We start from the raw sequence: 21,429 nt of genomic DNA on the forward strand, positions 1-21,429 counted from the left end.
AAAGGGCCTGGTAGTGAATGTTTTTGGCCTTGGGCCCCATGGCGCTGTCGCAACCACTCACTGCTGTCGCTGTGGCAGGAGAGCGGCTGTAACAGCGTACACGTGCGTGAACGGGGCTGTCTGCTAATAAAACTTCACGGTAAAAACAGGCAGTGTTGAGGCGATTCCCATTTGATGGTTTTTATTTTCTCCATTCGGTGGGAATTGGGGTGGATCCTTTTCTGAAAGTGAGGGCAGAAGGCAGAAGAGTAGGGAAAGATAGTTTGAGGAGAATAGAGAAGACTTTAAACTAGCAGCAATCAGTCCTGTTGAGTAACTTTTTACAACCACACATTCAGTTGTCCAAGTGTAGATATATAGAGAACATTGTTGGATTCATCTCATGTTGACCTTTATAAGATGAGGGAGAAGAAAATATAGAGGGGCAAAGTGGTTCAGGGCATTAGCAAGAGTATCATTGAAATAATGATCCAAAGATTTTAAAGAAGGTATGTAGGGAAATGAAGACAGGAGATAGTTGATAGAGTGGGAGAAGTGAGAGGGATCAATGGACAAAGTCCTGCAAGTATCAGAGAATGGCTGTTGTGATGAATGGATAAAGATGTGATATCTATCTCTCAACATGCACACACAATGGGATATTACTCAGACATAAAGAATGAAATGATGCCATATGCAGCAAACATATGTACCGAGAAATTATCGTATCAAGTATAATAAGTAAGTCAAAGACAAATATCCTATGATATTGCTCCTAAGTGGAAGCTAAAAAAATACAAATGAACTTATTTACAACACAGAAATAAACTCACAGACATAGAAAACACGCTTATGGTTACCAAAGGGGAAAGGGGTGGGCAGGGATAAATTAGGAGTTTGGGATTAACACAGCCAAACTGCTATATATGAAATAGATAACCAACAACTAGGGCCTTGTTTGTTATCTATTTTATAGATAACACAGATATCTATACTCAATATTTAGTAATAATGATAAGGGAAAAGAATCTGAAAAAGAATATGTATGTGTGTATATGCACACACAATTAACTGAGTCATTGTGTTATACACATGAAACTAACACATTATAGGCAAACTATATGCTTTAAAAAAGAGACAGAATGGCTGTTAAAATAGTTTAATCAGTATGCCAGGAGGCAAGCATAATAGAATTAAAAATGTAAAAGAGATGAATGAGAAGATATCCCAATGAAGCCAGAGACTCAAGGAGCTATTCTAGTTAGGTTGATTGTATTCAGCATATGTAAGCTAGCATGACACCTTTTAAAATAAATGCAGTCTTTAAGACATAAGAAATGCGTCTTTACCGACAAGATCAGTAAAACATAAGAACTTCATATTTGAAATATGTGCAGGTCAGCCAGTTGCACTGCTCCCTGCTTGCACTGCTGGAATGCTCAGCTTACAGTTTCAAGTGTGTGGAGGGTAGATTCTAGAAGAGGGTACCTTCCGGAAAGAGTGTTGCTGAGTCCACCTAAATAAAACTTAGGAGTTGTCTTAGTGGTTTAGCTCATCTGGCCTCATTCACCCAACAATAAATTCAGAGTTGCATTGTATTCAGAGGAACCCCAATGGCTTCCTCAGTGGCTCAGATGGGAAAGAATTTGCCTGCAGTGCAGGAGACCTGGGTTTGATCCTTGGGCTGGGAAGAGCCCCTGGAGAAGGGAATGGCCACCCACTCCAGTATTCTTGCCTGGAGAATCCCGTGGACAGAGGAGCCTGGTGGGCTACAGTCCAAGCGATCACAAAGAGTCAGACACAACTGAAGGATGAGCACTTCCACTTTTCAAAGGGCCTCTGACTAATGCAGCATTTGCGGCAATAGTCTTACGTGGCTTTGAATGCTAGAGAAAAGTTAGACACTTGAGGAAAGGGCTGAGGTTTCCTCTAAGTATTTCTTAGTTCTAAATTTCTTCTAAGTATTTCTTCCTCTTCTCTCCTTCATAAAAGGAATCAATTTCCTAGTCACTGGAGAAAGCATTTGCACTAATCATGAATATGGTTTCTGGAAATCAAGCACTTGTTGATATACTTATATAAGATATTAAAATGAGCCACTGGCATTTTCCCTTCTGATTCTTCACTTATGAATACTAACTGGGATGTATTTGGCCATAGGATTCCAGATAGCACTGAGGCCTCTGTATATTTGCCACCCAAGAAGATCGTTCCTACAACATTCTTGTGACCTCCTTAACAAAGAAATATTTTCCATCGCTGTGGAAGCCAAAGAAAGTTCATAACTCCTTACCTCTCTGGGTGTGTTTTATCACTCTTTTAAATTATAACAGGACTTCTCAGTGATACTTTTCTGAGCATCACGGCTAGTTCAAGTGCCGGTTCTCTACAATATCTTCTTTTTTCTTCCTCAGTAAACATTGCCCTTTTCTCTCCTTTGTTGTTTTGGAAGGTATGCATCCTTTTTCTAGTATTTTAGCTCTTACATTTTTAAAAAATATAAATTTACTTATTCTAATCATAGGCTAATTACTTTACAATATTGTATTGGTTTTGCCATACATTGACATGACTCCGCCATGGGTGTACATGTGTTCCCATCCTGAACCCCCTCCCACCTCCCTCCCCACCCCATCCCTCTGGATCTTCCCAGTGCTCCAGCCTCGAGCACCCTGTCTCATGCATCCAACCTGGGCTGGCCATCCGTTTCACATATGATAATATACATATTTCAATGTCATTCTCCCAAACCATCCCGCCCTCGCCCTCTCCCACAGAGTCCAAAAGACTGTCCTATACATCTGTGTCTCTTTTGCTGTCTCGCATACAGGGTTATCGTTACCATCTTTCTATATTCCATATATATGCGTGAGTATACTGTATTGGTGTTTTTCTTTCTGGCTTACTTCACTCTGTATAATGGGCTCCAGTTTCATCCATCTCATTAGAACTGATTCAAATGTATTCTTTTTAATGGCTGAGTAATATTCCATAGTGTATATGTACCATAGCTTTCTTATCCATTTGTCTGCTGATGGGCGTCTAGGTTGCTTCCATGTCCTGGCTATTGTAAACAGTGCTGTGATGAACATTGGGGTGCACGTGTCTCTTTCAGTTCTGGTTTCCTTGGTGTGTATGCCCAGCAGTGGGGTTTCTGGGTCATATGGCAGTTCTATTTCCAGTTTTTGAGGAATCTCTGCACTGTTCTCCATAGTGGCTGTACTAGTTTAATTCCCACCAGCAGTGTGAGAGGCTCCCTCTTCTCCACACTCATTTCACGAGTCAGAATGGCTGCTGTCCAAGAGTCCACAGTGTCTTAAGTGATCTTCTAGCAAGAAATTATATTCCTATCTTTTCAATTCCTATAAGCCTCACAGTGCTGATCATTTGCTATCTCAAAATGTAGTTATTTATGTCCATATCTTACCTCTCCTATAAGACTGTGAGCTTTGGAGGAACAGTTGGTTTTAGATTATTGTTAAATTCCTCACTGTGCTTATTATAATTAGTAGATGTATCAATAACCACTTCTTGAGTAAATGAAGCAAAAAAGTCAGTTCTACTATGGTCTCTGAGCTGTAGTTCCACACTGGCTTTTTACAGGTAAGTGTTATGCCCAAGCCTCAAAGAATACCACCCATCACTGTTATAATCAGGGTATTATAAAGATATTATATTGTGTCGGTCTGTTAATTCACATTGAGTGAAATCTGAAACTGGCCACCATATATGGAGGACAAGAAAGAGGTAGATCATTCCAGATTGCTGGGCGGCAGTTTTAATAACCAAGGTAACTTACTTGCAAGGTTTGTCTTGGCTGACTGCAAGGTCATTAGATCTCCACACCTGCCAGAATCATATAATGGGATTCAGTCATGCGTACCATCTGGATGGCCTCAGCAGCACACTGCTCGCTCAAGGCTGCATCCTTGAAAACAGCTTTGGCTGTGAGAACAGTGAATGTAACATATGTTCCAAGGACAGAATAGGGGGTGAGGAGCCTCTGATTGCCTGAGTCTAGCTCATGGGTCAATGTGGTGGGTCACATCCTTTCCATGACCTCCTCCCAAATGGTGCCACTTAATTGTATATTAAGTCTGAGGGATCTCACATTGGTGGGTCAATTAAACCAGGTTCAAAAAGTTCAGTGGATCAGTAAAGGTGTTAATCTAGGAAATCAAGCCATTCTTAAGCTAACATCCTATGTTCATTCGAGTAATGTCTCCCACAGGGAATTCTTAAAATTACAGAGTGTCATCACATCAGTGTATTTAGTGAACACTGTTTGCGATGTGTGTCAGTGAACAAGAGTTGGTTTTGATGTAGGAGGAACAGAGCAGAAATAGAGAACCGCACATCCCCTGCATTGCATCAGAGCTGCCTTTTTATGCATGGGAAACTATCAGGTATTAGTTCTATGCCAGAAAGGATCAAGTGTAAGATCATCGGTTTGGACTTCTCAATTGTGATATGGCTTTCTCAAAGGTCATTTGGTTTTTAAAATTAGATACTTCATACAGGGGAAGAACCAAAAAAACCTGGTAGTAAATGGCATGGGGGAGATCATAGAAAAGTCTGGAGTCTTGGGATTATAGGAATAGTGGAATTTGTTTTAGCACATATATGGAAGTCAGGAGAAGAACTAGCTTGAAAGTGAAAAGGTGAAAGTAAAAGTCGCTCAGTCATGTCCAACTCTTTGCGATCCCATGGGCTATATAGTCCATGGAATTCTCCAGGCCAGAATACTGGAGTGGGTAGCCTTTCCCTTCTCCAGGGGATCTTCCCAACCCAGGGGTCGAACCCAGGTCTCCCACATTGCAGGTGGATTCTTTACCAGCTGAGCCACAAGGTAGGGATAAAGAAGGAAATTAGATTGGTTGTGGGCATGCTAAGAAGAGATGACACTATGCATTAGGCATGAGAAATTTATGATCTGACTTGAAAGGAAGTTCAGGACTCAAGAGATTCAAGAGTTGGGTACACCAAGGCTATAGCTCAGAAATGGCATGGAGAGTCAGAAGTCTGAGAGAGAACCATAAGAAACATTTTAATTAACGGGATCAGAAGTGTTGCTCGTTGTGACTCAAATCACTTTTAAGTCCATCTCTGTTGAACAAGTTACTGCACTAAGCCAGTTGCAATACATGAATTTCCAAACATTGTTTCTGACAAGAGCTTGAGCTAGCAAAGTTTCAAGTTTGAGGATAAGAATTCCATTTTGTTGAGTCATCACCGTTGTACTTCATCATTCTCTCTCAGATGGACTGGCTGAAGGAGTGGCATGGACAGCGGAGCTTGTCAGTGGCCAACGGAACAGGCTCTCTTTCGTTACTCAGCTTGCCGCTTGATATGTAGTAATATTCACTCTTGCTGAATTATTAATGGTTAAAATTTTATTTTACTTTATCCAGACTCATTCACATTTGGGTTAGGACTAATGAGACAAACAAGAATGAAATCTGGATGATGCCCCTCCATACTACTCACCAGTATTTTATCACTGCATTAGGCAATTTGCTTAGAGCTCTAGGTCAAGGTGAGTTCTACTGTGGAATAATACCAAATTAGCAGATAAGTTTAAACAAATTTAAGATGGAATATGGTTATAAGTCCACATACTCCTGAAAAATATTTCAGAAATAGATGGTTTGCTCTGTCCTGAATATGGTTTGTACAATTATTTTTTTATTTATTAGTAGGATTTGGTGACTAAACTCATTTCATGCTATGTAGTACCCAGAGGAAAATGTAGGCATGCTACTGCTCTAAATGGACAGCTGTCCTCTAAAATGTCCTACTGTCTATTGAATTGCTTTGCAGTGTTAAAACTGTGTTTCATTTTCCTCTTCTACTTTAGGTCTTGGGAGCTGAAGATGATAACAGGGGTGATGGCTGCTTCCGGAAACTGACGACTGTGAATGCGCTTCGTTTCCTCTTGCTGGTCCTGATTCCATGCATCTGTGCTGTCATCGTCCTGCTGGTGATCCTGCTCTCCTTTGTTGGTGAGTGATGCCATTATTAAAGAAAAGTGAAGTTAAACTTAACTTTAGTATGATTTGTAAGAGTGGTTTCTGCTGCTCTGGACGGTGGTTTACTAGTGGAGGATCTTCCTGGGCAAGGAGAAATCTGATTGCTTTTGCATTTGTAAAAGACAAAAGACCTGGATACATTATAGGGAATTGATGGTAGAAAGAAATGAAGTCAGGGAAACCAATTTGGTGACTGGCTATCATCTGAGTAAAAGAGAGCAAGAGCTTGAATTAAAGCATTTGGTGCACGAGAATCAGTGGAAATGGAGACTGATGAGGATTTTGGTGTGGAGGAGAAAGGAGTGAGGGTTGGCTCTCAGATTTCTAGCTGAGGCGACCAGGCCGGCTCTGGCGCCGGCTCTTCATGTGGGGAGGAAAGGCAGAGGCGTGAGATGCGGGCATGTGGAGGTCAGGTTGGGAGTTCAGTTAGGACACGTTAAGTTGGAGATTCTTGTGGGACAACTAAATACAGTAGAACCATAGCTTAAGTGCACTTATTGTGAGCGAATTCAACAGTGCAGGCTGGGCCAAGAAATGGAGGACTGTCGAATTTCTTACCTTCCTAAGAAAATTTCGAGGGAAATGGTGAGTCTGTGTGATTTTTGGCTTCTGTACAGATTTTAGAATTTAGCTCTCATCCTGCTGTTACTGGTCTGAAGCTGGAAGCATCAGGAAGGCAGACTGAGAAGGGAGCCTGTATTTGTGAAGGTGGGAGTCTCGGCGGAAGCAGCAGGAGTAGATGAACTGTGAGGAGAAAGTGCACCGATTCAAAGCTGAGGACAGAGCCAGCATCCTCCAAGGATGCTGCTGTCTAGGGGAGATGAGAGAAGATCAAGAGAAACCAGAGTTGTTGGACAAGAAGGAAAGGATCCCAGAGATGCTGGGCTTCATAGACGCCTAGGACAGAGAGGGTCCGAGGCCACCGGGTGACGAGTGAGAAGAGGACGGGAAAGCTGCAGGTTTTCTGTTGGGGTTCCAGCCGCCCTGCCCAGGCTGTGCCCGCTGTGGTCTGCTCTGGGCTAGAGGCAGGGCAAACCCTGAAGCTTACCTCTCCCCCTGTCTTCTGCCAGGACCCCCTCCCCTCCAGACTTGGCCTGCTTTTGTTTCCTTTCCTGTGCCTTCCAGTAGCTGCTTTTTTAGGTTTTGTCCAGAGTTTATAGCTGTTACATCTGGGAGAATCTGTCTGGTAGGCGCTCCTGTGGTCATACCCCCGGCATGTGGAATGCTCTCATTGTCACAGCACTGTGTGGAGCGGCTCACACGCTGTGAAGAATACTTCCTTTCATTCTCAGGGTGGGATGCTAATATAAGCTTAAAACCCATTTTTCAGTGCTTCAAAACTTAGAGGCCTCTGAGCAGAGGCAGGGTGCTATTAAAACAGTGCTTTACTTGGGTTTATTGATTGATTACATTTAAACATTTTTATAACTTTATTGAAATATAATTTATATACCATACAATTCACCCATTAAAAAGTGTGTAATTCAGGAATTTTTAATATATTCACAGCTAAGTTCAGTCATCACCATAGTCAATTTTCAAACATTTTCATTGCCTCCAGAGGAAACTTTCTTCTCTCTTAGCCATCTGTCACCCTTCCATCTTTCTGTGTCCCCTCTGTCCCAGCTCTAAGCAACCACTAATCTACTATGTGTCTCTATAGGTTTCCCCTTTCTGGACATTTCATATGACCACGTGTGGTTTTTGTGACTGACTTCTTTCACCCCACATAATATCTTCAGAGTTCATCCATGTTATTGTATGTATAAGTATTTCATTCCTTATGGCCAAATAATACTCTGTCGTATGGATTTACCACATTTAAAAAATCTATCAATTGATGGACATGTTAGTTGTTTTCACCTTTTGACTATTAAGAATAATGTTGCTCTGAACCTTCATGTACAAGTTTTTATGTGTACATGTTTTCATTTCTTTTAGGCTTATACCTAGGGGTACAATTTTTAAAAAATCACTTGTATGACATTAGGAAACTCATCAATTTGTAACCATTTCTTAGTACTCTTTTGGCTGTTATGCAGGTAACCTTTAGAAAGTGGGTATTTTCTGACACTGTCTTCAAAAGCATTCTTTTCATGTTCTGAACCAGATGATTTCATATAGATACATTAAGTAATCTCTGCCCAGATAAATATTTCCTGTTTTATAACTGAGATGTTTACTTTTGTAGTGAGCAATAAAATAATTTTATATCTTTGTTTAAAAAAACCTCACTAGATTCTGCTTGCTTTTAAGAATGTTCTGTTTGATTTGAGTTTATAATTCATGCTCTTTCAAAGTTTTGCAGTTATTTCTGGGTCTCTAAGAGATGCTGTACAAATAGCAGGAGCTTTGGCTCCAAAAGGCGAAGAGATGGTAGTGAGAGGGCTGTTCCCTGGAAAATGTGGTGAAAGCCTTATGCTAACAAACACGGCGAAGAGATGGTAGTGAGAGGGCTGTTCCCCGGAAAAGGTGGTGAAAGCCTTGTGCTAACAAACACGGCGAAGAGATGGTAGTTGAGAGGCTTGTTGCCCAGGAAAGGATGGTGAAAGCCTTGTGCTAACAAACACAGCGAAGAGATGGTAGTGAGAGGGCTGTTGCCCAGGAAAAGGTGGTGAAAGCCTTATGCTAGCAAACACAGCGAAGAGATGGTAGTGAGAGGGCTGTTGCTCAGGAAAAGGTGGTGAAAGCCTTATGCTAACAAACACGGTGAAGAGATGGTAGTGAGAGGGCTGTTGCCCAGGAAAAGGTGGTGAAAGCCTTATGCTAACAAACAAGGTGAAGAGATGGTAGTGAGAGGGTTGTTGACCAGGAAAAGGTGGTGAAAGCCTTATGCTAACAAACACAGATGCATTGTGTCTCTCTAATTTTGTCTGTTTGAGCTTCTGGCATACATAAAGTCAAGATGGCAAGGAGATTTCTAAAGATAAGAGAGTTAGACTTTCTGAATAATTATTTCTGCAGCAGGCTATGGAAAAGAGCAATAGCAAATTGTTTTTCTTCTCAACCCTTAAACTAAAGTTGGGGCTACAAAGGTTTTGTTCAGTTTAATTTAGTCTAGTTTGGACTCTAATAAAGATTCACATTTTTTTAAAGGATTTGAAAATTGAAGAGAAAGGTATAGTATTATACTTAGGTTTCTATTCCTTCATTTATAATCTAATACTGAAAGGGCTATATGACCTAGAAGAAAGAATCTAGAAAAAGTGGAATCCTAGAAGAACTCAGTACTAGAAGATTTGTGTTTAGCATCTTTCACTTACTACTTGTGTGACTTTTACATGCTTTACTTTCTCTGTGAGACAGAGAATATAATTATTATTCTTTTCATAGGATTGTTATGGAAGTCAAATGAAATCACTTCTGATGAAAGTGTTTTTGTATGTTACAATATTGATTATGAGCATGAAAATTATTTTTTGCTTATTAATATTATTGTTATTAAATAATTAGTTAATAGTTCTACTACACTCAATGGATGCCAACATCTGCTGGATCATAGAAAAAGCAAGAGAACTCCAGAAAAACACCTACTTCTGCTTCATTGATTACTAAGGCCTTTGACAGTGTGGATCAAAACAAACTGGAAAATTCTTAAAGAGATAGGAATACCAGACCACCTTACCTGCCTCCTGAGAAATCTGTATGTGGGTCAAGAAGCAACAGTTAGAACCAAACATGGAACAACGAACTGGTTCCAAATTGGGAAATGAGTACATCAAGGCTGTATATTGTCATCCTGCTTATTTAACTTATATGCAGAGTACATCATGAGAAACACTGGGCTGGATGAAGCACAAGCTGGAATCAAGATTGCCAGGAGAAATATCAATAACCTCAGATATGCAGATGACACCACCCTTATGGCAGAAAATGAAGAGGAACTAAACAGCCTATTGATATGGTGAAAGAGGAGAGTAAAAAAGCTGACTTAGAACTCAACATTCAAAAAACTAAGATCATGGCATCTGGTCCCATCACTTCATGACCAGTAGATGGGTAAACAATGGAAACAGTGACAGTCTTTATTTTTTTGGCTCCAAAATCACTGCAAATGGTGACTACAGCCATGAAATTAAAAGATGCTTGCTCCTTAGAAGAAAAGCTATGAACCAACCTAGACGGCATATTAAAACGCTGAGACATTAATTTGCCAACAAAGGTCTGTTTAGTCAAAGCTATGGTTTTTCCAGTAGTCATGTATAGATGTGAGTGTTGAACCATAAAGAAGGATGAGTGCCAAAGAATTGATGCTTTTGAACTGTGGTGTTGGAGAAGACTCTTGAGAGTCCCTTGGACTGCAAGGAGATCAAACCAGTCAATCCTGAAGGAAATCTATCCTGAATATTCATTGGAAGGGCTGATGCTGAAGCTGAAACTCCAATACTTTGGTCACCTGATGCAAAGAGTCAGCTCATTAGAAAAGACCCTAATGCTGGGAAAAATTGACAACAGGAAGAGGAGGGGACAACGGAGGATGAAATGGTTGGATGGCATCACCGACTCAACGGACATGAGTTTGAGCAAGCTCTGGGAGATGGTAATTGTCAGGGAAGCCTGGTGTGCTGCAGTCCATGGGGTGGCAGAGTCAGACATGACTGGGTGACTGAACAACGCTCAAAAATTGGCCAAAATTATTCTTATCTCATTGTAATTCTGTGTATTACGGCCATCATTTCAGTAATCTCATATTCCATAACCCCATAACCCTATAAGCACGCCATTGATATAGTATAGTTTAATTGCCAATAAAGTATCTAGGAAGAAATAAAGTTTATAGACTGTTGGATTTATGATATGATGCCAAGTTTCACTTGACTCTTCTGCTTAGGCCTGAGAGCTACTTTCATTCCTCTTATAAGAGCTTAAACTGGCAGTGGGCTGTGCTGCCATCACATGACTGTAGGAGTCAGCTTGTGCCATGATAAAGCATCTCATATGTTACATATGCAACACTTTAAGTAAAATTATATTGACATGTTGAGCATCATTGAACAAGCATAAAATTGTAGGTATACCCTGATACTGTTCATTCCTTGAAGAGGCATTTATTGAGTGACTGTTAAGTGCAAAGCAGGCTTCCCTGGTGACTCAGCCAGCAAAAAATCCTCCTGCAATGTGGGAGACCTGGGTTTGACCCCTGGTTTGGGAAGATCCTCTGGAGAAGGGTGCCCACTCCAATATTCTGGCCTGGAAAATTCCATGGACTGTATAGTCCATGGGGTTGCAAAGAATCGGACATGACTGAGCAACTTTCACTTTTGCTAAGTGCAAAGCAGTAATCTATGGGTTTTGGGCACAGTCCTGAATCAAGCTACCTCCATGGGGTTCCCAGTTGGAAATTCAGTGAGGGAGGGGCACATAGAAAATCATCGCACATTTGGTTAATTATCACAGAGGTAGCTCCTATGTGGGAAGAGACAGTTTCTTTGAGACAGGGTGCGAACCCAGCCTGAGAAGCCTTCCTTGATGGGGAAGCACTTTACCCATGACCTCAACCATGGGGATATTGGAGTAGGTGAGTGGAGTAATTGATCTGGTTGGGGCTGTTAAAAGGTCCCTTTGACACTTGTCTGGAGAAAAGGTTGAAGTGGGTAGAGTATGTGGCAGGGAGAAGAAATACAGTTATTGCAAGAGTTCTGCAAACGTGGTGCTTTAGAATATGATCGACACTGATTTTTGCAAAATTTATTCATCTCAATTATGTCACTAATATTAAGGTCCAAAAAAATCTCCTTAAAATGCTCTTAACTTTTTCTTGCTAACAGTTGAAGACTTGGTTTCAAAGGTTTATCCATTCATCCACATCTAAAATAAACTGTTTTAGCCTTACACTTAAGAAGAATAGCCTAAGGTTACCATCCTAGTTTTCTCAAAACTACAAAAAACCTATGTGGGGCCTATTAATTTTTAGTTTTTGTCACTCAGTGAGAAGAGAGAAATTATCGTGGTGGGAAGTGTAAGGAATGTAAGTAGTCTGTTTTTCTTGAATAAAAGTGACTATTCCTCTACAAGATTGACTTTTCCTCTTCAAAAATTCTAGATGAGCTAGAGATCATTGGATTTAAATATAGTTTTTCTCTTACCAGATTTCTTACCAGCTGTGGTTGTTCCAAGAATTTGAAATGATGAGAATCTGAACTTCGTAACGTACAATGTTGTGTTTTGAATATCATTTTAAAAGGGCAAACCTCTAAGATCCTTAATTTTGTTTTTTTATCCCCCACCAGAACCTTAAGATTTTCAATGCAGTTCTCAAGCTTGAGAGTATTTTTTCTTTAATTCCTCGGGTCTGAGGTTATGCATAATGTGTGATGTTTTGGAAAAGACAGTCTAAAGTCTTGTATTCAGAGTGTAGTCAATGGGTCAGCAGCATCAGCCTCACTTGGGATTTTGTATGAAATGCAAAATCTGGAATCCTGGGCCCCTCTCCAGACCTGTCAAATTTATTTTCAAACAAGCTCCCCAGGTCATTTCTGTGCTTCATCCAGTCCTTAATCCACTGTAGTCTTTCCCTCTTTCTCTTCTTTCCATACTACTCTATCTGTTCTGCCCCAGGCCCCAGTGTCCTCCTGTTGAAAAGCAGCATTTGGAGCCTGTGTGTGTTTGAGCAAGACTGTGGAGAGCCTCTGCTTTCCGTGTTTGTTTGCGTCCACTCACGATGAGCATGCTCAGTTTTGACGACTCCCTTCTTCTTGAAATGCTCTTCTGCTTTGCCAGGATGTTATCATTTCTAGTTTCCTCTTTCTGTCTGCTCTTTCTCTGTGTCCTTAAGCTCATCTCTCTCTGTGTGCTAAGTTGCTTCAGTTATGTCCAAATCTTTGCAACCTGTAGCCCTCCAGGCTCCTCCGTCAGTAGGATGCTCCAGGCAAGAATGCTGGGTCCTTCCCAGCCTGGGGATGGAAGCCTCATCTCCGATGCCTCCTGCAATGGCAGGAGGGTTCGCTACCACTCGCACCACCTCTCTGTGCCAGCAAACTGGGGGGTGTCTCTCCTAGCTCTCGTCTCACTCTGCACCCACAATTCTCTAGACAGTGTCATGCTCTCCCATGACTTCTTTCATCATTCGTGCATCCAACAAGTGTTTATTGAGGCCTACACTGGTGCCAAGCATTCTACTGTGTGCTTGAAATGTGGTCATGCATACTATACCTTCTTAACTTCGAGGAGGCAAACAAGAAACAGCCAATTTCACTTGAGTGTCTTAGTGATATAAGCAGAATGTGATCAGGGAACACACAGAAGATGCACATTTGTGGGGAAGTCTAGTAAGACCTTCTGGAGGAAATGTTTAGATTGCTTTGGATTTAGATTTCTTTCCCCTGGTGTGTTTCATAGCATTTTGCACTCAATGTATTCATAATAATTACAGTAACAAAAGTAAACTTCTACAATGTTTATGTTTCATTCTCTATTATCTATTGTATCAGTCAGGGAAGGCTATTCTATGCTGTGTAACAAAAATAATCGTAATACATTAGTGGTTTAACAACACTGAAAGTCAGTCTCTCATCTGCAGCACATGCTATACAAGCTGGCAGGGGGGCTGTGCTCATCCAGGCCACTCAGGGATTAACTGAGGGACCAGCCATCACCTTGCACCTTGTGGTTCTTGTGTCAGACAGAAAGAAAAAGAGCCCTAGAAGTTCTTTTTAAAAAGTATGTAATGTGGCGTCATTAATTATAATCATACTGCAGTACATTAAACCCCCAGAACATACTCATCTTATAACTGGAGGTCTGTACACTTTGATTGGCATCAAAGATGTCAAGAGACAGAGAATGAGGTCAGAGAACGTAACCCCAACATGCGTCCTAGTAGAATGGGAGAGAGTTGAAAATATTTGAAAATAACTCGAATGACAATCATCCCACCTCAGTAAACATCTTCATTTACCCATAACTCAAACTGGAAGCCTTGAAGGGACCCCTGACGCTTTTTGTTAAGTTCCTACAATTTTAGCTCTGAAGGCTCTCTCTTAGATGCTCCCCTTGCCCTCACTGCCTTTGCCTTGGCTCAGTCCATCTTTCTCCCTTGGACTGGTGCAGTAGCCTTCCAACTGTTTTCTAGACTTAGCCCCTTTCAAGTATCACTTTGTTGTCTGAGTGGTCATGTTAACACTCTACCCCATTTAAGACCCTTCAGAAGTTCTCTATCATGACAAGATCAACTCCAAAGGTTTAACAGGAATACCCTTCACAGTCTGGCTCCATTTCCTTTGCTCTTGCCAGTTCCCTGTGTGCTAGCCATGTTTAGTTACTTGCTCCTCAGCTTTTGTGTATTTTTCCCTTTGCTCTATCTAGGAAGTTCTCCGTTCCTTAATGCGGGGAATTGTTTCCCTATAAATGCTTGGCTCAAATCTAGAAAATCCCTAGTTATCTTTTAAGATTCACATGGAGGATCATTATCACCTAAGATATCTTTCCTAATTTTCTCTAATGGAATCTCAGCTTCTTCTCTAATTTTTGTCAACAGATGGTCATATGCATATCCTTCTCAAAGCATTTGTATCACGGTCTGTATTTTTACATATATACCTGTCTCCCTTAGCTAATCTGTAAACACCTTGATGGAAACCTCTAACTAAATTTTGTAATTTGCTCTCAGCAGAGAGTAAATATATAGCTCCTGGAACATAGAAAATGCAAACTTGTACTCAGTCCTTAAGTCCTGTCTGACTCCTAGAGACCCCATGGACTGTAGCCCACCAGGCTCCTCTGTCTATAGGATTTCCCAGGCAAGAATACTGGAGTGGGTTGTCATTTCCTCCTCCAGGGAATCTTCCCAATCCAGGGATCAAGCCTGCATCTCCTACATTGGCAGGCAGATTCTTTACTGCTGAGCCATAAATGTATTACCACATGCCTAGAAGTGTTAAAGCTGGAGCTCTGATACTTTGGCCACTTGATGTGAAGAGCTGACTCTTTGGAAAAGACCCTGATGCTGGGAAAGATTGAAGGCAGGAGGAGAAAGGGACAACAGAGGATGAGACAGTTGGATGGCATCACCAACACAATGGAGATAGGTTTGAGAAAACTCTGGGAGATGATACACAGGGAAGCCTGGCATGCTGCAGTCCATGGGGTCACAAAGAGTTGGACATGACTGGGCGACTGAACAATAAGAGATATAAAGATAAGGAGTTTATTTCAAACTCATAGGAAGATAAATTTCTTACATGCCTATGATGGTTGAGTTTTTTAACTTGTATACCTTGTCCAAAGTGAAAAGCATGTGTGACTGTCTGAGTATGGGTATATATCTTATCCCAACTCAATTTTTCAGCCAAGTTAATGTAAGCTTCAGTTTCCTTCTCTCTGAAACTTCATCAAGAAAGGTTAATTATAACATCTGCATCATAGGATTGTTGGAAGACTAACTCAGCAGATTCTTACAGTAAAGACACTTAGTCTACTGCCTTGTTAGTTTTGTATTGCTGCTGTAATGTTAATGCTATAACGAAGCTTAAAATAGCACAAATGTAGTAGTTTAGAGTTATAGAGACCAGAAGTCCAAAATAGGCCTCATGGGGTTAAAATTAAGGTGTTGGTAGGCGACTCTGGGGACCAGGCTGTTTTCTGCCTTTTCCAGCTTCTGGAGTCTTCCTACATTCCTTGGTTTGTGTCCCATCTTCAAAATGAGCAATGGCTCACTGAGTCTTTCTCACACTGTTATAGCTCTGACACGCACTTTATTACCTTCTTCTGTTTATAAGGACCCAGTGAGTACCTTGGGTTCACCTAGATAGCCTAGGATAATTTCTCCATCTCAGACTCCATACTTACATTTGCAACCCCTTTTGCCATGTAAGGAGTGTGAAGTAACCTATGCCCAGGTTCTGGGACTTGGGATGTGGACATCTCTGGGGGAGCATTATTTTGGCTGCCACAGTGCTCAATCTGCTATTTGTATTGATAAGTGATCAGCAGTGCTTGGATTTTATTATTGGAGTTGCAGACCATTTCTTAAACATTGTGCTTCCCAGGCGGCTTCGTGGTAAAGAATCCACTGCCAGTGCAGGAGACGCAGGTTTGATTCCTGAGTCCTAAAGATCCCCTGGAGGAGAAAATGGCAATCCACTCCCTTATTCTTGCCTGGAGAATCCCACGGACAGAGGAGCTTAGCAGGCTATAGTCCATGGGGTTGCAACGATTCGGTCATGACTGAGCGTCTGAACACTCATGAACATTGTTGAATAGAGCTGTGTTACAGCTGAAACACACAACCCTGATTCAGTGTGGCTTTCTATTAATAACTTAGCATGAAAGGGCCACAGTTATTTTATTCTAAAGTAGGGTTAAGTGATTCACTTTTGAAATTTTCTTAGCCATTTTATTATGCTGGGTTACATTTAGAGTAAAAGGAAATTGGCATTTATTTATAAGTACCTTAAATAGATGGGGAAACAGTGGAAACAGTGTCAGACTTTATTTTGGGGGGCTCCAAAATCACTGCAGATGGTGATTGCAGCCATGAAATTAAAAGACGCTTACTCCTTGGAAGGAAAGTTATGAACAACCTAGACAGCATATTAAAAAACAGACACATTACGTTGTCCACAAAGGTCTGTCTAGTCAAGGCTATGGTTTTTCCAGTGGTCATGTATGGATGTGAGAGTTGGACTGTGAAGAAAGCTGAGCACCGAAGAATTGATGCTTTTGAAGTGTGGTGTTGGAGAAGACATCTGAGAGTCCCTTGGACTGCAAGGAGATCCAACCAGGCCATCCTAAAGGAGATCAGTTCTGGGTGTTCATTGGAAGGACTGATGCTGAAGCTGAAACTCCAATACTTTGGCCACCTGCTGTGAAGAGTTGACTCATTGGAAAAGACCCTGATGCTGGGAGGGATTGGGGGCAGGAGGAGAAGGGGACGACAGAGGATGAGATGGCTGGATGGCATCACTGACTCAATGGACATGAGTTTGAGTAAACTCCGGGAGCTGGTGATAGACAAGGAGGCCTGGCGTGCTGCGATTCATGGGGTCACAAAGAGTTGGACACGACTGAGCGACTGGATTGACTGACTGACTGACCTTATAGCCCTAAGGGGGCTTCCCTAATATGTCAGTTGGTTGAGAATCCACCTGCAATGCAGGAGTCTCTGGTTCCATTCCTGGGTCGGGAAGATCCGCTGGAGAATAGATAGGCTGCCCACTCCAGTACGCTTGGGCTTCCCTTGTGCCTCAGTTGGTAAAGAATCTGCCTGCAATGCGGGAGACCTGGGTTTGATCCTTAGATTGGGCAGATCCCCTGAAGGGAAGGCTTACCCACTCCAGTATCCTGGCCTAGAGAATTGCATGTGCTGTATAGTCCATGGGGTCGCAAAGAGTCGGACTCAACTGAGCACCTTTCACTTATAGCCCTAAAAAAGACTATTTTGCTTTTATTACTGTTACTGTGCAGTAATGGCTAGCAGTTGCTGAGAAGTCACTGTGCGCTGGGAACTGTTCCAGGGGTTTATGTGTGGATTGACTAACACAGCCCACTGTGGGGAGGCACTTTTGCTTTCCTTATTTCGCATCAGTTGCGAGTTTGCCCAGAGTTTCAGGGCTGGTGAGTACTCGCGATGGGACTTTAACTTAGGTGGTCAGGCTGTAGAACCCATACTTTTAAACAGAGCGCTATCAAAATAGGACTGTGGAGAAGGATGTGGCAACACTTGAAGAATGCACACTGTACTCTGGGCTAATAACTCACAGCATTTTTATAGCTCATCATGGTGTAGCTTGAGAGTGTCTAGTCTTATTGAATTCTATTTTTTGTGCTTTGGAAAAAAATGCATAATAGAGGGCCAACTGTGAGTTGAGAGTTAGTCAGTTTCCAGAGATGCTTGAAAATTTTGTTTGGTGAGTTCAGGCTTTTAAAGACAGGTCCTTTAAGTTTGTTATCTCTGTCTGTTGTCTTTCTCTCAAAACTATAGTTTAAGGACATTAGGTGCAGCAACTATCAAATATCATGTGTTATCTTTTTTTTTCTGCCAACTTGCTTTGATGTGGAGAGTTTAAGAGCCAAGAATCTGCCTTATTTTTTTCCTTTAGAAAATTGTTATTCAAGTCAGTGTTTCTTGAAAAAGTCAGTGTTTACAGGATATTTTAGAGCAAACATGCTATTAACACTTTCAATACTGTGGCTAGGTAAAAAACTTAAAGAAGATTAATAAGGCCAGTCATTACAAACAAAATGGTAAGAACAACTGTTGATGTATTTCGCATGATAAGGAACCTGATTTAAGTGCATCACCCAAGGATGTGACTGAGGAACTGGCATGTGTTCAGTGTGTTAACAAAGGTGGATACTGATCATAGGGTTAGTGCGATAAGTAAATTAACTTTATGTACCTTACATATTCATTACAGCCACATTAGTGGAAATGACATGTGCAAGAACATCTCTTTATGCCAAAATTAGCAAAGAAGAGAGTAAACTAGTAAATTAAAAATAAAATTGTATCTAATTAATTAGTAATTTTTTTGCATGAATGTAATACATATTTTATAGTGATCAAGTCTATTGTATACATTTTGATTTATGATAAATTCTAAATCACTTTGAAAATCAAACTCAAATAAAGTCTTTTCTTTCACCTACTGCATTTAATATTTACTCGTAATCACAGACAGTTTGGGGAGTGTGTTACCTGCACCACATGGTCATGATTTAGCTTTTACACTCCACTGTTTTATTTAGAATCCTCTGGCAGATGAAACTGTTGACCTTAGTTAGCTAGAAAACAGCTGCTTTTCTATTTTGATTTGTAGTTAATGTTTTCCAAGTGTCAAACACATGTAGAGAAATTTTTTCCATAGAATGATATTAAACATTTTATTTATATTTCTTTTATTTTTAATGGTCCATGAGCTGTTTAGAAAAGTGAGAGCCAATTAGAACATTCACTGTAAATGCTTTTAGGGAAAAAAAAATCTCCCTTGGGTATTTGTATAATGGATCAATATCACATTCATTTATTTTAGTGGTATACTCAATCAGAGTGCTGTATTCTGGAAACACTCTGTTGTCTATTTTGACTATGTTAAAAATACATGATCTCTTTCAAAGTTTTCAGATTCTCTGCCTAAAGCCAATGCTAGAGGATTCCCAGCAATCTTAGGTTGGGCTCTTTGTTTTGTTCATGAATAAATACCTTGAGAAAGTGACCAGTTGATAATCTCACTTTAATGCCTGTTTCTTATAATCATGTTTTGTAGCTTATGGTCAAAGACAAAGATGACTTAGTTTCTTTTAGTTTTGTTGGAATTACAGTTATTTTTTGGATTTCTGTAAGTCTTGGTAAATTTTGAGCCCTCTTATTTTTACTATCTACTGTGTGTAGTTCACGGAAAGCTAGTGTCAAATGTGGAGAAATAGAAGGCTGGAGGTCCGCTGGCGCTCTTGTCCTCTGTGCAGGTAGAGATGGAGAGCTGTGTCCTGGGCACAGAGTAGCATAAAATGATGTGTGAAACTGAGACACCGTGAGAGCAGGAGGGAGACACTAAGATTCCCCACATTTTATTCGTGGCAAGTCCCAGGTGAGGTGGGCACCAGGAAACCTCGGTTGAGACTCTAGTTTCTAAACCTTTAGCTCTTGAGAAGCGATCATCTCCTCACAGGGTTATGTGATTGATAGTAGAAGAGATTATGGTCGTCCCAGTGATGTCAGTGGATTTGCTGGCCATCATCATCTTTCTCTTTGCTTGTCCAGGAGGGCAGCTCTAGAGTTTTCCTAACATGCATATTTTTTAAATAAATACTTCTAATAATGCCTTAAAATATCTTTTTTTGATCTTTCAGGAACATTAAAAAAGGCCAATTTTAAATCAAATGGGAGTGAACCTTTGGTCACTGATAGTAAAGTCCACATGTCTGATTTTATTCTTCTGAATACAGTTCATAACGAGAGCACTGTGACATCCGCTGTCCATCCCACCCAACACATTCCAGCCTGGACCATGGATGTTTCTCTCCCAGCAGACCACAATCACAGGAACACAGGTAAGTCTGAAGGTGTCGATGCCTGGGCCGTTTAATGTCTGTGGAATCCACAGGTAGATTTTTTAAGCATGGTGACTGATGCTCTTAATTCCCAGTACCTTACTGGTCACACAGGAAAAGCTCTGCACCCTTGTCTGGAAAGCATAGCTGAGTGTCCTGTTTCTAAACATGAAATACCGTCAGTTCAGCCATCCAGACAGGGGACAGAAGTAAGAAATAAAAATGTACCGGTGCCATTCAATGTTTTTGAAGCTTAAAAATTTGTGCTGCTTACATTAGTATAATGGTGTTGATTTTGTGGTGGTTCACCTCTGAATGTTTGTGCCTCTGCTTTAAACTTTTAGGTTACTTATTTTAAGATGGTTAAATTAATAAGGAAATTAAGTTACTTATTTTGTTATTGGTACCTTGTGGCAGGTAGCCCAATTGTGTGGTTCAAGGTATTTTCACTGTCAGCATCTTTGCCTTAGACATCTTTGCTACAAACATTTCTGCCTCCCAATTAACTGGTTGTAAGTTAATTTTGTCATGAAAGATAAAACAATGAAAAATAAAGGATTTAATGAAACAAGAAATTAACAAAATTTTTAAAAATATATGGCTAAATACAAAATTTTTGAATACGTTTGAAATATGTGTAGATTCATGGTGAGGCAGCACAAATAACTGATTTTGTGAGTTGTACTTGGTCTTCAAAGTCTTCTGTTTATAGTATTTTTACACACTTATTTTTTTTTTTTTGGCGTGATCATTTCTCCTCACTTGGCATTGGGCTTTTCCTTTTTTGCTAAAATTTGTCCCTTCGTTAACAGAGGCATCAGTCTCCAAATTCTAGGATGCATATTTGTAACTGAGGTCTGTATTGCGTTGTGAAAGTCTTCTACACTGTTGTGTGTTTTGGCATATTGTCACATGTTTGTTGATAGACTTTCTGAAGTTCTATGGAAAATGTGGGTTCAACTCTGCACCACTGAAGTCCTCAGCCTCCTTCTCCTCCAGTGTAGTATGTTTCAAAATAAGAAACCATCTTGAAGCGAATCATTGTCATCTCTCAGCTCAATAAAGCTATCAATATCATCTCTAGCTGAAAGAAGTGCTAACACATTTCACCTCGTTGAAAGCAAATTGTCAGGCCCCAAATTGTCAACCATTAGTTTATCTTTCATTGCAAAATTGCCACACAGACTGTTAGTCACATGGTGAAAATGTCTGTGACAGAGATGCTTATAGCGAGAATACCAGGCACACAGTTTTGTAATCGAATGCCAAGGAATTTGAGGGTTATCCCCTCATTTGTTTTCCAGGTGTCTATATGTTCTTTCTTGTTTTCCTGTTTTCTCGGCTGTGAGAATTGTTTTACTTATTGACTGATGAATAATCACACCTCGAGGAAAACGGCATGTGCAAAACTTCTATTTGAGGGCAAATGGAG

At 40.7% G+C, this 21,429-nt stretch overlaps 1 protein-coding gene across 1 annotated transcript in view; it reads left to right on the forward strand.

Annotated features, from left to right (window-relative positions):
• Positions 1–21,429, forward strand: part of CORIN (corin, serine peptidase) — a 268,706-nt gene that overhangs the window by 43,913 nt on the left and 203,364 nt on the right. Inside the window, exons 2-3 of the mRNA XM_070451933.1 lie at positions 5,837–5,981; positions 19,797–19,997. Of these exons, the coding sequence (XP_070308034.1) occupies positions 5,837–5,981; positions 19,797–19,997 (346 nt within the window). The remainder of the gene's footprint in view (positions 1–5,836; positions 5,982–19,796; positions 19,998–21,429) is intronic.

The sequence above is a fragment of the Odocoileus virginianus genome, chromosome 21, assembly GCF_023699985.2.
Source record: "Odocoileus virginianus isolate 20LAN1187 ecotype Illinois chromosome 21, Ovbor_1.2, whole genome shotgun sequence".
Lineage (NCBI taxonomy): Eukaryota > Metazoa > Chordata > Mammalia > Artiodactyla > Cervidae > Odocoileus > Odocoileus virginianus.